Source organism: Muscardinus avellanarius, assembly GCF_963383645.1.
Source record: "Muscardinus avellanarius genome assembly, chromosome: 14".
Lineage (NCBI taxonomy): Eukaryota > Metazoa > Chordata > Mammalia > Rodentia > Gliridae > Muscardinus > Muscardinus avellanarius.
The window spans coordinates 61,667,764-61,682,012 of NC_137800.1; the positions used below are offsets into that span (position 1 = coordinate 61,667,764).

At 42.6% G+C, this 14,249-nt stretch overlaps 1 protein-coding gene across 1 annotated transcript; it reads right to left on the reverse strand.

The window, feature by feature from the left end:
• Positions 1–738: 738 nt before the first annotated feature.
• THAP1 (THAP domain containing 1) lies at positions 739–13,933 on the reverse strand (the record flags this gene model as incomplete). The annotated part of the gene is made up of 3 exons (XM_080710744.1): positions 739–1,113; positions 5,604–5,799; positions 13,863–13,933. 3 exons carry the CDS (start codon positions 13,931–13,933, stop codon positions 739–741), a joined length of 642 nt encoding a protein of 213 aa, XP_080566870.1.
• Between the last annotated feature and the right edge of the window lie 316 nt (positions 13,934–14,249).

The following is a 14,249-nucleotide window of genomic DNA, read 5'->3' on the forward strand; positions in this document are numbered from 1 at the left end:
TGTGTGCACCTATATCCTGTAAGGTTATAACCTGATCTGACTTATACTTCTGACTTGAAATATAACTAAGCTGGGCGTGGTGGTGCATGGTTATAATTCCGGGGCTGAGACAGGACTGCAGGTTCTTGGCCAGCCGCAGCTACTTAGTGAGGCCTTCTGCGACTGAGTGAGACCTAGTTTCAAAATAAAAAATAGGGCTGGGGGTGTAGTTTGAAGGTACAATGCCCCTGGGTTCCATTCCCAGTTTTACACACACACACACACACACACACACACACACACACACACACACACACACACTATATATATATATATATATATATATACACACAGATATGTATATATATATTTAAGATCTTGCAATAAAGAGCATTAAATAAAAATTTAAACTTAAATCACAATATTGTACTGCTCTCATACTCTCTACTTTTAATTTTTACATTATTTCTATAAATACTCAAACAAAAATCTCCAAACTTGAAACCAATTTACAATGGCAGTCTGAGGCTTTTTTTTTTAAATAACTTTTAAAATATTTTGTTAAAATGTAAAAACTCTGAAATTACAAGCAAAAAATTTTACAATTTTACAGTATATATCTAATTATTTTTTAAAAAAATATTCTGAATTCCTTTTATACAAGTAATCAAGTGTTATGTTTTCAAATGAAACTCCTGTATAAGCTAAAAGAGGATATGTGGTCTTGCCCCATTAAAAATCAATGCACATTTTATTTTTTTATGCTGGTACTTCAACGATTTCAAAGAAGTCATTTGGTAGGAACACATAACCTCTTTCTGACACGTCGTCTTTCTCTTTCTGGAAGTGCACCACCTCCTTGAGTTTCTCAAGCTGTCGTTCTTGTCTTCTGCACCGCTGCTGGGCAGTCTTGAGCTTCTTCCTGAGCTTCTCAACTTGTTGTTCCAGCTGATGAATCCTTTTCCTCTGGTGCATTGTATCTTCCACAGTGTAGTTGTGGTCACAGAAAACGGAGAGATTATCAGGGGTCTGCAGAGGAGGCATTAGTAGCCCAATGGCAGCATCAACCTGGGAAATGGGAGGTGTTAAAGGCGGCAGGGGAAGCTGTTCTTGCGACTCCAGGAGATCTTCCTTCTATAACAATAATGCAGAGAATACGTGACTTTAGTAACTTAAAGTAAAACAGCTTGAAAGAATTAACTGGGAGAATTTCAGAAATACTAGGCTTCTTTTGTAAGACTTTCCAAAATAAAAAAAAAATAATTTGTCTTTTTTTTTTTTTTTTTTGCAGTACTGGGGATGGAACCCAGGGGCATTCTACCTCTGAGCTAAACCCCCAGCCCTAATCAATCAATCAATCAATCAATCATTCATTTTTTCTCTCTCTCTGCCCCTCCCTTCCTCTTTTCTTTCTTTCTTTCTTTCTTTCTTTCTTTCTTTCTTTCTTTCTTTCTTTCTTTCTTTCTTTCTTTTTGTGGTACTGGGGGTGGAACCAGGGACTTTTCTACCTCCGGGCTATACTCCCAGACCCACTTTATACTTTATTTGGAAACAGAGTCTCATTAAATTGCTGAGAGCCTAAGTAGCTGAGGCTGGCTTCAAACCTGTATGATCCTCCTGTCTCAGCCTCCCAAGCACTGGGATTATAAATGTTCACCATAACGCCCAGCTTTTTATTCTTAATTTTTGAAACAGGGTTTCACTGAGTTGTAAAGGGCCTCACTAAGTAGCTGAGGCTGTCTGTGTACTGCAATACTCTCTGGGGTTCCTGGAAACACTTCTACCTCCGGGATACACTCCCAGACCTATTTTTATATTTTTATTTGGAAACAGGGTCCCTTAAGCCAGCGAGGGTGGCTTTGAACCTGTGCGATCCTCCTGTCTCCACCTCCCAAGCATGGGGATTACAAGCCTGCACCACCGTGCCTGGCTCTGTCTTTTATTTTTTGATACAGGGGATTGAACCCCAGAGGCATTCTACCTCTGAGGTACACCCTCAGCCCTTTTTGTTTTGGAACAGGGTATTAGTAATTTGCTCCAGCATTTGGGAGGCTGAGACAGAAGGATCGTGGTTCGAGGATAGCCTCAGCGATTACTTAAACCCTATGCAACTCAGTAAGACCCTGTTTCAAAATAAAAAATGAAAATTAGGGCTAGGGATGTAGCTCGGAGGTAGAGTGCCCCTGGGCACCATCTCCAGTACCACTGGTACCAAAAAATAAATAAATAAAATAAAATAAAAAAATTTTGCTGAGACCAACCTTAAACTTCAGATTCTCCTGTCTCAGCCTCCAAAATACTGGGATTATAGGCATGTGCCACCATGCCCAGCTTATTTTTTAGTACTGGGGACTGAATACAGGGGTGTTCTAACTCTGAGCTATATTCCTAACCCAATTTGCTTATATACTGTGGTACTGGGATTGAACCTGGGGGGATTTACCTCTGAGGCACACCCTCAACCCTATTTCAGTTAACCCTACGTTGTAAAGGCTGGTCTCAAACCTGCAATCCTCCTGTCTCAGCCTCCCAAGTACTGGTATTACAGGTATGTGCTATAATGCCTAACTCTTATTTTTTGAAACAGGGTCTCGCTAAATTACTAAAGCTGACCTTCAATCTGCAATCCTCCTTTCTCACTCTCTCAAGTACTGGGATTACAGTGATGTGCCATCTTTAATTATGTCTGACATATCTTTTTTTTTTTGGTGGTACTGGGGTTCCTGGAAACCCTTCTACCTCCGGGCTACACTCCCAGACCTATTTTATATTTTAATTTGAAAACAGGGTCTCTTAAGCCAGCAAGGCTGGCTTCGAACCTGCCTCCACCTCCCAAGGGTGGGGATTACAAGCATGAGCCACCATGTCTGGTTTAAATATCTTTTTTTTTTCTCTTGTGGGTACTGGAGGTTGAACCCATGGCATCATACATACCAGGAAAATAGTCTACTACTGAGCTGCATCCCCAGCCCTAGTTTCAATTTCAAACCCACTGTTCTACCTGAAATTGAGGTAGGATGTAAACAAGAAATAAAGTCATTACTTAAGATTTAACTAAACACTAAGCATTTAAAGTAGAGAAGTGGGGCTGGTTGCACACACATCTGTAATCCCAGCCACTTAGGATCTCAAAGCAGGCAGATCAAAAGTTCAAGGCCAGCCTGTACAACTTAGCAAAGTCCTGTCTCGGGAATGTAGCTCAGTGATAAGAGTGTCCTTGGATTCAATCCTCAGTACTGAGAAAAAAAGAAAAAGAAAAAGGAGAGAGAGAGAGAGAGAGAGAGAGAGAGAGAGAGAGAGAGAGAGAGAGAGAAAGAAAGAAAAGGAAGCTAGGCCTGTGGCACAGCTTTGTAATGCCAGTACTTGGTAGGTTGAAACAGGAGGATCACAGGTTCGTAGCCAGCCTCAGCTATCTAGTGAAGCCTTCTGCAACTTAGTAAGACTCTTGTTTCAAACCAAAGAATAAAAACTAGGGGGTGTTGTCAGGCCGTGCTTGGGAGGCTGAGATAGGAGGATTATACAGGTTCAAAGCCAGCCTCAGCTACTTAGTGAGACTGTTTTCAAATAAAATATAAAATAGGTCTGGGATTATAGCCTGGAGGTAGAAAAGCCCCTGGATCCACCCCAAGTAACACACACACACACACACACACACACACACACACACACACACAAGGGTGTACCTAAGAGGTAGAATGACCCTGGGTTCAATCCCCAGTATTGGGGGGGGGGGAGAAAAAAAGAAAGGAAGGAAAGAAAGGTAAACCAGAGGATAAAAGAAAAATTTAAGAAATTCTCACTGATAAACAAAGTCCAAAACTTAACAACATAGAAGAGGGGTTATAAGAAGCTGGATGTGGTTGCATATGCTTGTAATCCCAGTACTTGGGAGGCTGAGACGGGAGGATTGCAGTTCTTGGCCAGCCTCAGCTACTCAGTGAGGCCCTCTGCAACTTAGTGAGACCCTGTTTCAAAAAAAAAAAAAAAAAAATAGGGCTGGGTTATGGCTCAGAGGTAGAATGACCCTGAATTCCAGCCCTAGTACCTCTAAAAAACGGGAGGGGTAGAAGAGTGATTTAACTACAGCAAGCAGGTGTGGTGGCACACGCTTGTAATCCCAGCATTTGGGAAGCTGAGATGGGAGGATCCTGGTTCAGGGACAGCCTCAGCTATTTAGTGAGGCCCTTTGCAACTCAGTGAGACTCTGTTTCAAAATAAAGAATAAAAAATTTGGCTAGGGGTGTAGCTTGGAGGTAGAATGTGTCTGGGTTCCATCCGTAGGACCACAAAAGATAAATAAAATAAACAAATAAACAAACAAACTACAGCAGTAGACTGAGATTATTAGTGTGAGGGCATTTCACTTTAATAAAACTGCAGTTTGTAGCTGGGTGTGGTGGTGCAAGTGTGTATTACCAGTACTTGGGAGGCTGAGACAGGAAGATTGCAGGTTCACAGCTGTACCAGTTTTGGGAATGGCTTAGGAAGATTTGAGAAAGCTCTGATTATTAATAGATATATTTCAGAAATAATTGTGTCAAAATGGCAGACCTGGAGAGAGAAAGGCTTGGCTTTGGTCAGGAAGCAAACAGCTATTGAAACTTAGATTGACTTAGCTCAAAGTGATTAGCAAAGTCAATAGGACAGGGGAGCTAGGACTTACTCTTTCTAAAGACAGATCAACATGATAGTATAGGGAAAATCAGAGCAGGGGGTTGACCTTTGCCCTTCATGAAAGGAGACACCTTGCTGCACCTTGCTGGGGGAGGTACCTTACAGGGACGTTCACTACATCAGAATTACATAAACAAGATGGAGGTCATGGGTATAAAACGTCCGGTCCACCTGCTGTATCTTTGGGTGGTGAATTGGCTCGGACCCCTCCCCCCTCCCTTTCCCGTGCCATTCTGGCATGGTGCTGTAACTATCTTCTGTATTTCTATCTTTTTCTCTTTTTCTGTTTTTTGGGGAGTTTGGGGGAAATTATTCTAGGTGTCTAACAAAGATCCCTGGGGACAGTTTCTCAAATCTTAACAGCGGCCAGCCAGCCTCAGCTACTTAGTGAACCCTCTGCAACTTAGTGAGACTCTGTTTCAAAAACAGAAAAAAAGAATAAAACATAGGGCTAGGGGTGTACCTCAGAGGTAGAATGCCCCTGGGTTCAATCACCAGCACTGCAAAACAAACAAACAAACAAACAAACAAACAAACAAACAAACAACAACAACAAAGAACAAAAAAACCTTGCAGTTTGTTTCTTTAAAGAAGCCTACCAGCCGGGTGTGGTGGCTCACGATTGTGATCCCAGCATTGGGGAGGCTGAGCATGACAACTGCAGTATGCAGATAGCCTCAGCAACATAGTGAGGCCCTTTGCAAAACAGTGACACCCGGTTTCAAAATAAAGAATAAAAAATAGGACCGAGGTGTAGCTTGAAGGTAGAATGCTCCTGGGTTCCATCCCCAGTACTGCAAAAAAAAGACAACCATTGTTAACAGTGGCTATTTAAAAGTGATGAGTTCTAGGGCCATTTGTTTTCTTATCTCTTCCTGGGGTTCTCCAAATCTTCTACTCGAAGACATCAGTTTCATAAAAACAACCCAGCATTTTAAAACTTGTATTACCTTGTCGTGTGGCTCGGTACAAAGAAATATTGTGGGCACAGCGTTCTCCTTCAGTAGCTTGTTGTTGCACTCCCTCTTAAAGCAGTCTGGGGTGAAATGCTCTGAACAAATGCTGCTGTACTTGGTGGGCTTGAAGTTCTTTCTTCTGACAGCTGCCTCCCACTTTTTACAAAGACTCGGGCGAGTGAGAGGGAACCTAAGAAGAAGACACAGTTCACTTCTCTGGCCTTTTTAAAAATAACCAACCAAATAAATAAGTAAGTAAATAAATAAAGGCAACTAAACTTGCCTGCTTGGTAAAGAACTATGTTACATTGGCAATGACATATCAAGTAAGTTGCCAGTCTCATTAAGATTAGCTCATTATTTATCTCACTGATTAATGTTTAAATCCTTATACCGAAGACACAAGGTTCAAGTAAAACACATACTATAGAATAAAATTATGCTCGTATTTCTTGTCAGTAATTTTGTGTGCTGCACAGAAAAACAAATGGTACCTGTTACAGACTGGGAGAGTATGGTTGTGGGGAAACTGTTCCCGGGGACCCCTGTTAGGGTCCTGGACACACTTTCCCTCAGACCACAAAAAAACCCCAAACGACCAAAACCAGAAAAAAAACCGCGGGTTCTTGTCCTGAGCTAAGAATAAATATGCATAGCTTCGACAGTTGCTGAGGATTTAAAGAAGTTTATTAAAAAGATAGAACAGGAGATAGTTACAGGCCTGTGCCAGAGTGGCACAAGGGGGCAATTCGAATGAATTTGCCAAAGAACCCCAGTATGCTGAGTGTTCTTATCCTGACCAAGTCTACAGCAGGTCCTTTGATCTGTAGATATGCTGCCCAATCTTTAGCCCAGTCTTCTGCTGTCTCCATCCCAAGCTGGATTTGCCCCGGAAGGGGGCAGTCCTGTCTTCTGGACATAGACCTCTATACCTCGTGTTATACCCCCAAGATGTGTTAAATTGCTTCTCTGGGATCTGGGATCTCCCCCCATCTTTGTCTCTCTTTAAAAATGCAAAGAGACCTCTTCCCTGGCTCTGGCTTTCTTTCCTTCTCTTTAGAAATGTAAATTACAGCAAGAAAAAAAATGTAAATTACAAGTCCCTTCTTCCTGACAGTCCTGGCTTTCTTTAGTATAAACGATAAATTTTCAAAATTGGAAATCTTTCCCAATACTGGTACATTAATACATTTCAAAACCTCTTCCCAATACTAGTATAGTATCTATTATTTAATATCCCAGAGGGAAAAAAAGACTTCCAATTCTCTTAGAATCTGACAAATATATAAAACTACAGGAAAATAATAATTGAGAGATAAATGAAATTATTTATTTCTTAACTGGGTTATGTCCATTAGGTCCAGCTTAAAAGAGGTAGATAGAATGCTAGAATTTACTGTGATTCTTTTTTTTGCAGATCTGGGAATAGAACCCAGGGGCATTCGACCTTCGAGCTATACCCCCAGCCCTATTTTTTATTCTTTCTTTCTTTCCTTTTCTTTTCTTTTGGTGGTTCTGGGGGTAGAGCTCAGAGGCTTTCTACCTCCAGGCTGTACTCCCAGCCCTATTTTTATTTTTTTTATATTTTATTTGTAAACAGAGTCTCATTAAGTTGCCTAGAGCCTTACTAAGTAGCTGAGGCTGGCTTTGAACCTGTACGATCCTCTTGTCTCAGCCTCCTAAGCCAGGGGATTATAAGCGTGCGCCACCACACCTGGCTTATTATTCTTTATTTTGAAACTAGGTCTCACTAAGTTGTAAAGGGCCTCATTAAGTAGCTGGGGCTGGCTGCAAACCTGTGATCCTCCTGTCTCAGTCACCCAAGTACTGGGATTACAAGCATGTGCTACCAAGCCCAGCTGTGATTCTACTTTTCAAGGTCAAGGAACTGATGATTAGCTGAAAGAATTAGAAAAAAAGCCAAAGATGTTTCAAATCTATGTTTCACAGTTTCTCTTCCACATGCTAAAGTTTGGCTCCATTGTTAACATGAAAATCTAATCCATCTTTGTAACAGTCCTTTTTCTTTGCATAGCAGTAAGTTCTCCCTTCAGACATCATCCAGAAGCTGGTAAAAGCTAGAAAATTCGGGTGTATTCATTTCGAGTCACCCTCCTATGCCATTTTGGCATGGGGCTGTATTTCTATTTTCTGTATTTCTATCTTTCTAATAAACTTCTTTAAATCTTCAAAAAAAAAGCTAGAAAATACCTGATGGAAATGATTTGAAGTATTGTCAAGATTTTCCATCTACTTGCCCCCAAACAGCCCCCCCCCCATACTGGGAATGGAACCCCAGGGCATTCTACCTCTAAGCTATACCCCCAGCCTTATTTTCTTTCTTTCTTTCTTTCTTTCTTTCTTTCTTTCTTTCTTTCTTTCTTTCTTTCTTTCTTTCTCTCTCTCTCTCTCTCTCTCTCTCTCTCTCTCTCTTTCTTTTTTTTTTTTGTGGTACTGGGGTTCCTGGAAGCCTTTCTACCTCTGGGCTACACTCCCAGACCTATTTTTACATTTTTATTTGGAAACAGGGTCTCGTAAGCCAGCGCGCACGGCTGGCTTCGAACCTGCGCAATCCTCCTGTCTCTGCCTCCTAAGCGCGGGGATTACAAGCGTGCGCCACCACGCCCGGCTTATTTTGTTTCTTATTTTGAAGTAAGATCTCACTAAGCTGTAGAGGGCCTAAGTTGCTGAGGCTGGCTTTGAACCTGTGATCTTCCTTGTTTCGGCTTCCCAAGTACTGGGATTACAAGTGTGGGCCACTGTATCAGGCTCCAAACTGTTGTTTTACCTAAGGGATAAGATACAACTTCTAAACATCTTGCAGAAACAGTATTTCTTATGTGTTTATATCCTCTTTAAACTATTTTTCATATTTTTAGATGGCCCTAGTCAGGTGAGTAGAAATATGAGACAAGCCGGGCGTGGTGGCACATGCTTGTAATTCCAGCATTTGGGAGGCTGAAACAGGAGGATCGAGAGGTTCAAGGACAGCCTTAGCTACTATTTAGTGAGGCTTTGCAACTCAGTGAGACCCTGTTTCAAAATAAAAGAATAAAAGATAGGGCTGGGGGTAGAATGCCCCTGGGTTCCATCCCCAGTCCTAGTCCTACAAAGAAAGAAAGAAAGAAAGAAAGAAAGAAAGAAAGAAAGAAAGAAAGAAAGAAAGAAAGAAGACCAACAGGGCAAGAAGGTAGGGAACATCTGTCACCATCTCCTGGCCTATTCCTACACTTTGAAAGCACATCAATTTAGCCACATGCAAATGTACACACCTGTAATCACAGTATGTGGAAGGCTGAGACAGGAGGATCACAGGTTCAACGACAGCCTCAGCTAGTAGTGAAACTCTCATCAACCTAGGGAAAACCTGTTTCACAATAAAAATAAAATACAGAGCTGAGGGTGTATCTCAGCGGCAGAATGTCTTTGGTTCAATCCTCAGTACCATGAAGTATATAAATTTTCAGGAATTCCAATGAACCAAGAAGTAATATTGGGATATACTAAACTGAACTCTGTAAGTGTCCTATTTCCTTATCATCACTTTGGAGATCTTTCTATTCTCCATGTACTCTTGGGTAGGGTCCAGTTCATATCATATTGAACATATAAACATGTACCCACAAACTTAAAAGGATTTCTCACACACAAAAAATGGAAGAGACTTCCGGGAAGATGGCGACTGAGAAAAGCGGGGCTTAAGAGCCCCGCTAACAACCAATCTATCTCCATTACTACAAAATCAGCGCCTTTCATAGCCAGAAAACACCATCACTAGAGAAACAAAAAAATCACCAGGCTCCAAGAGGAGGGGGACTCAGAACGGAGCTCAGAGCCACAGAGGAGATACGCCGGCCTCATGCCCGATGACGCAGCAGCAGTGTCATACTGCCGGTGGCAGCGGTGAGTTCACTGGACGGCTACGGCTACAGACCAACGCACTCAACAGCCCACCAGGCTCCAGAGAAGAGCGGCGGGCAGCGAGCCGAGGGACTCAGAGCGGAGCTCAAAACCAGAGAAGAAATATGCCAGCTTCACGGCCGAGGGCGTGGCAGTGGCGCCATATTGCTACCGGCGGCAGCAGCAGCGAATTCACCGAGTCCACTACAGCTCCATCTGCGTACTCAACAACAGTGAGTCAAATTGCGGGCCCCAGAGGAGAAATCCCAGTACTGCACTCCCAGGGACTTGACCCAGTGGGGGAGTGGCGGTGGCAGAGATATCACACCATAGGAGAACGTGCAACCTGGCACCCCCCATAGTCTAAAGCAGCCTCTATCGACTCCCTGGGTCTGAGACTCTGTGATACAACCCAGAAAAGGAGTAGTGGGGACCGAGATACCCACAGACTCGAGATCCAGAGCACCTTAAGTGAAGTCATAGTGACCCAAGGGAAGAACCCAGAGAAGGCACAAACTTCTGAAATCATGGGAAAGAGTAATAACAATGGAACAATGAATGCCCACAACCCCACAACATCAGAACCCAATAAAACAGAAATTCAGAGATTTCTAGAAGATCAAATCAGGAAAATAACTGTAGAAATAATAGAGGTGTTTCGAAAAGAATTCAGAGAGAGCCAAAAAGAGATAAAGGATGCAATCAATGAAGTAAAGGCCTCAATTCAAAGTACAAACAACCGATTAGACCACATGGAGAATAGAATCTCGCTCTTAGAAGATGATCAATCCAAAATGAACGCATAGTCTCTAATCTAGAAAAAAATATCCGACAGCAGGAATCTGACATTGAAGAAATATGGAGCCATTTTAAGAGAGCTAACCTAAGAATAATTGGAATAGAGGAGGGACAAGAAGGTGAAACCAAAGGGATCACAATCTCTTCAAGGAAGTAATAGCAGAAAATTTTCCAAACATAGAGCAAGAGGTCGATACACAGGTCCAGGAAACTTATAGAACTCCCTTTAGACAGGATCGGAGAAGAGGATCCCCACGCCACATAATTGTCAAAATGACCAATGTGGAAGCCAAGCAGAGAATCTTAAAGGCAACAAAAACAAAGGGCCAAGTGACATTCAGAGGCAAACCAATTAGAATCACTCCAGACTTCCCAAACCAAGTCATGAGAGCCAGAAGGGCTTGGAGTAACATATTCCAAACTCTGAAAGAAAACAACTTCCAGCCAAAAATTTCCTACCCAGCAAAACTTTCATCAAATTAGATGGAAAAATAAGAAACTTCCATGACAAACAGAAACTGAAGGAATTTATGTCTTCAAAACCAGCGCTAGAGAAAATACTCAAAGAGATTAACTACAAAGAAGAAATAGGTAACACACACCAGAACCAGAGAAACAAGATTTTCCATCCAACAGACAACTAAGATTGGTTATCTGTGGAGATTCATTATTTATGTTAGTCTTTTACCTATCTCTAAATTGTATTGTTTGCTTTTATTGTTGTTAATTTTTAGGATTTCTAGTTGGAATATTAATATGCCTTCAGATATAGCATTTGGAAGTATTTTATCCCATTCTATCAGTAACTTTTAACTCTGTTTACATTGTCTTTGGATATACAATTTTTTTTTTATTTTTTAAGGAGTTTGTATACTCTTCTGTTGCCTGTGCCATTGAAATCATATCCAAGAAATCACTGCCAATTTCAATGTTGTGAGGTTTTATGACCCAGATTTTCTTCTAAAAGTTTATAGTCTTAAGATTTATATTTAGGTCTTTTATCTATTTTGAGTTAATATTTGTATGTGGGATTAGGTAAGGGTCCAATTTTATTCTTTTCCATGTAATTATTATTTTTCAACAATATTTAGTTAAAATATTATTATTTCCTCCACCAAATGTTCGTGGAAACCTTGTCAAAAATAACTTGACAATATAGGGAAGAATTTAGCTCTAGGCTTTTATTTACCTCCAATGGTTTATATATCTGCCTTTAGAACAGTACTACACTGTTTCAATTATTGTAGCTTTATATGGATTGAAATCAGCTAATATATATCTTCTAGCTTTTTTTTTTTTCGAGATCGTTTTGGGTATCTAGAGTCCATATTCCATATTAGGATAGATTTTTTTCTGAAAAATATATAAATATATGATAGTTTCACCTAAAAAAAATAGAAAAAAATATTCTCTGGTAAGAAAGAAAGTAAAAAGAAATATTGAAATGTTATCTTTAAGTTAATCAAAAGCTTGGTATCAGACAAATGAAACTGTTATGTGAGATTATCATTGTTAATTTTGGATAAATTGCTATAATACTATATGTCAACCACTAAGCCAAGCATGGGAAGGAGGGATGGGGAGGGAATGGGGTGGGGATCCGGTGGGGGCTGACTGGGCGATGTGTGCATGTATGTCTACAAAAGTTTTTTTTGTATCCCACTATAATGTATGAATACAGTGCACCAATAAAAAATTTTTAAAAATGGAAGAAATATTTTAAAATTAGCTTCTGTATTTAGCTATAAATAGCTTGTATAGATTACCACTGGATCTGATTTCTTAGCATATATTCGGGCATTATTGGGAAAAAAAAAAACCCTAATGTAAACCTAATAAATTTTGTAAACACTGAATGTATGTGTGTGTGTGTGTGTGTATGTGTACGGGAGATTAAACCCAAAGGCATTCTATCTCTGAGCTATATCCAGTCCTATTTTTTATTATTTATTTATTTATTTATTTATTTATTTATTTATTTATTTTTGTGGTACTGGGGTTCCTGGAAGCCCTTCTACATCCGGGCTACTCTACCAGACCTATTTTTATTTTTTTGGAAACAGGGTCTCTTAAGCCAGCGGGGCTCACTTCGAATCTGCACGATCCTCCTTCCTCCTTTCTCCGAATGTGGGTGCGCCACCACGCCCGGCTTTTTTTTTGAAACAAGGTCTTGTTAGGTTGATGAGAAGCATTGCCTAGGCTGTCCTTGAGTCTACAATCTCCTGTCTCAGCCTTCCAAGTACTGGGTGCCACCACAGCCGGCAGTAAACAATGATTTTGAGTGAAAATATATTACATTTAGAGACCATCTGATTATCATTAATTTGAACTTTGCAGTTTTCCTATTTTCTTTTGTGATACTGGGGATTGAACCTACAGGCATTCTACCTTAGAGTTACACCTTCAGTCCTTTTTTGTTTGGAAAAAGGGTCTCGCTAAATTGCTGACGCTGTCTTTGAACTTGTGATACCACTGTCTCAGTCCAAGTACTGGGATTACAGGTATGCACTACAATGACTGGCAATTTCCCTTTTATTTGTGTCTGTGTGTTGTTGTTGTTTTGCGGTACTGGGGATGTAACCCAGGGACATTCAACCTCGGAACTACATCCACAGCCCTATTTTTTAGTTTTTTTTATTTTGAAGCAGGGTCTCACTGTGATGCAAAGGGCCTTTCTAAGTAACTGAGGCTGTCTGCGAACCGTGATCCTCCTGTCTCAGCCTCCCAAATGCTGACATTACAAGCGTGCGCCATCACGCCCGGCCAGTTTTCCTATTTTTCAAGGGAGTATTTTTTACCTACGACTCTTGCTGTAGTGCCAACAGGATTAAATAGCCCTGAAAGCTGTGAGGCAGGTTTGTAATAGCTCATATTGACCTTTATTATGCCACCTGATTATGGTCCATGGAAATTATTGCCCGTATTATTGTTAGCTGGACGATAACGAATCAGCAGTGCCAGCTTCTTTCCCTAAAACCTAGGAAGCCTTAAAAGTTGCTTCCAAGAAATTGCATTTAAAAAAGTCCTATTCGATACCCTGGCCAAACGTTAATTCTCCCATGCAGACGGCCCAGCCACAGCACCGACGAGAACTGCGACCTCTCCTTGTTTGTTAAAGGTCTCTGCTTCTCTTTAAATGTCAGGATCACCGGACTCCTCCGCGGCCCGGAGCACCCTGGACACAGCACCGAGCGCCGGTGCGGCCCACCCAGGCGGCCCCAGGCGAAGGGCGGACCCGCAGCCCCGCCCGAGGACCGCAGCCCGTCAGCCGCAGAGAAAGCCGCCCGCCCGCCCGGCCCCGCCCCCGCCCGGCCCCGCCCCCGCCCCGCCCGCCCGGCCCCGCCCCCCGCCGCGGGCCCCGCCCCCCGCCGCGGGCCCCGCCCCCCGCCGCGGGCCCCGCCCCCCGCGGCCGGCCGGAGACCCCAGCGCGCCCGCCCCGCCCCGCCCTTTAAGGAGGTCTCGCGCGGACGCGCGCCTGGCTCCGCCCCCAGCCCCAGCGGCCGCGCGCCCCCAGCCCCAGGTGGGGCCGGCCCGGGAGCCGCGCGGGTACCTTACTTGTGGAAGGAGACAGGCTTATCCTTGTCGTATCGGTTCTTGCAGCCGTAGGCGGAACAGGACTGCACCATCCTTCCGGTCCTCAGTCACTTCACCCCTGCCACATAGAAGGCAAGCGAAGGGGGCTCGGTGTCGCCGCGCTTGGGCTTGACACCCTCAACGGTGGCTCAGGTCGACAGTCCAAATGATGGCAGCCTCACTCGGGGTGATTACTGTACCCGTTTTGTCGCTTGCATTAACAGAAGCACCACAGCCATCTCCCGTCTCCCATCTCCAAGATGGCGGAGACAGCTTCAACCTCACCTCTCGCGAGGAGTTTGTCTTACTGTCTCCGATTAGCCTGGAGGTCAGAGGTAACGTTTCCTGGGAGGCAGCCTATTGGCTAAG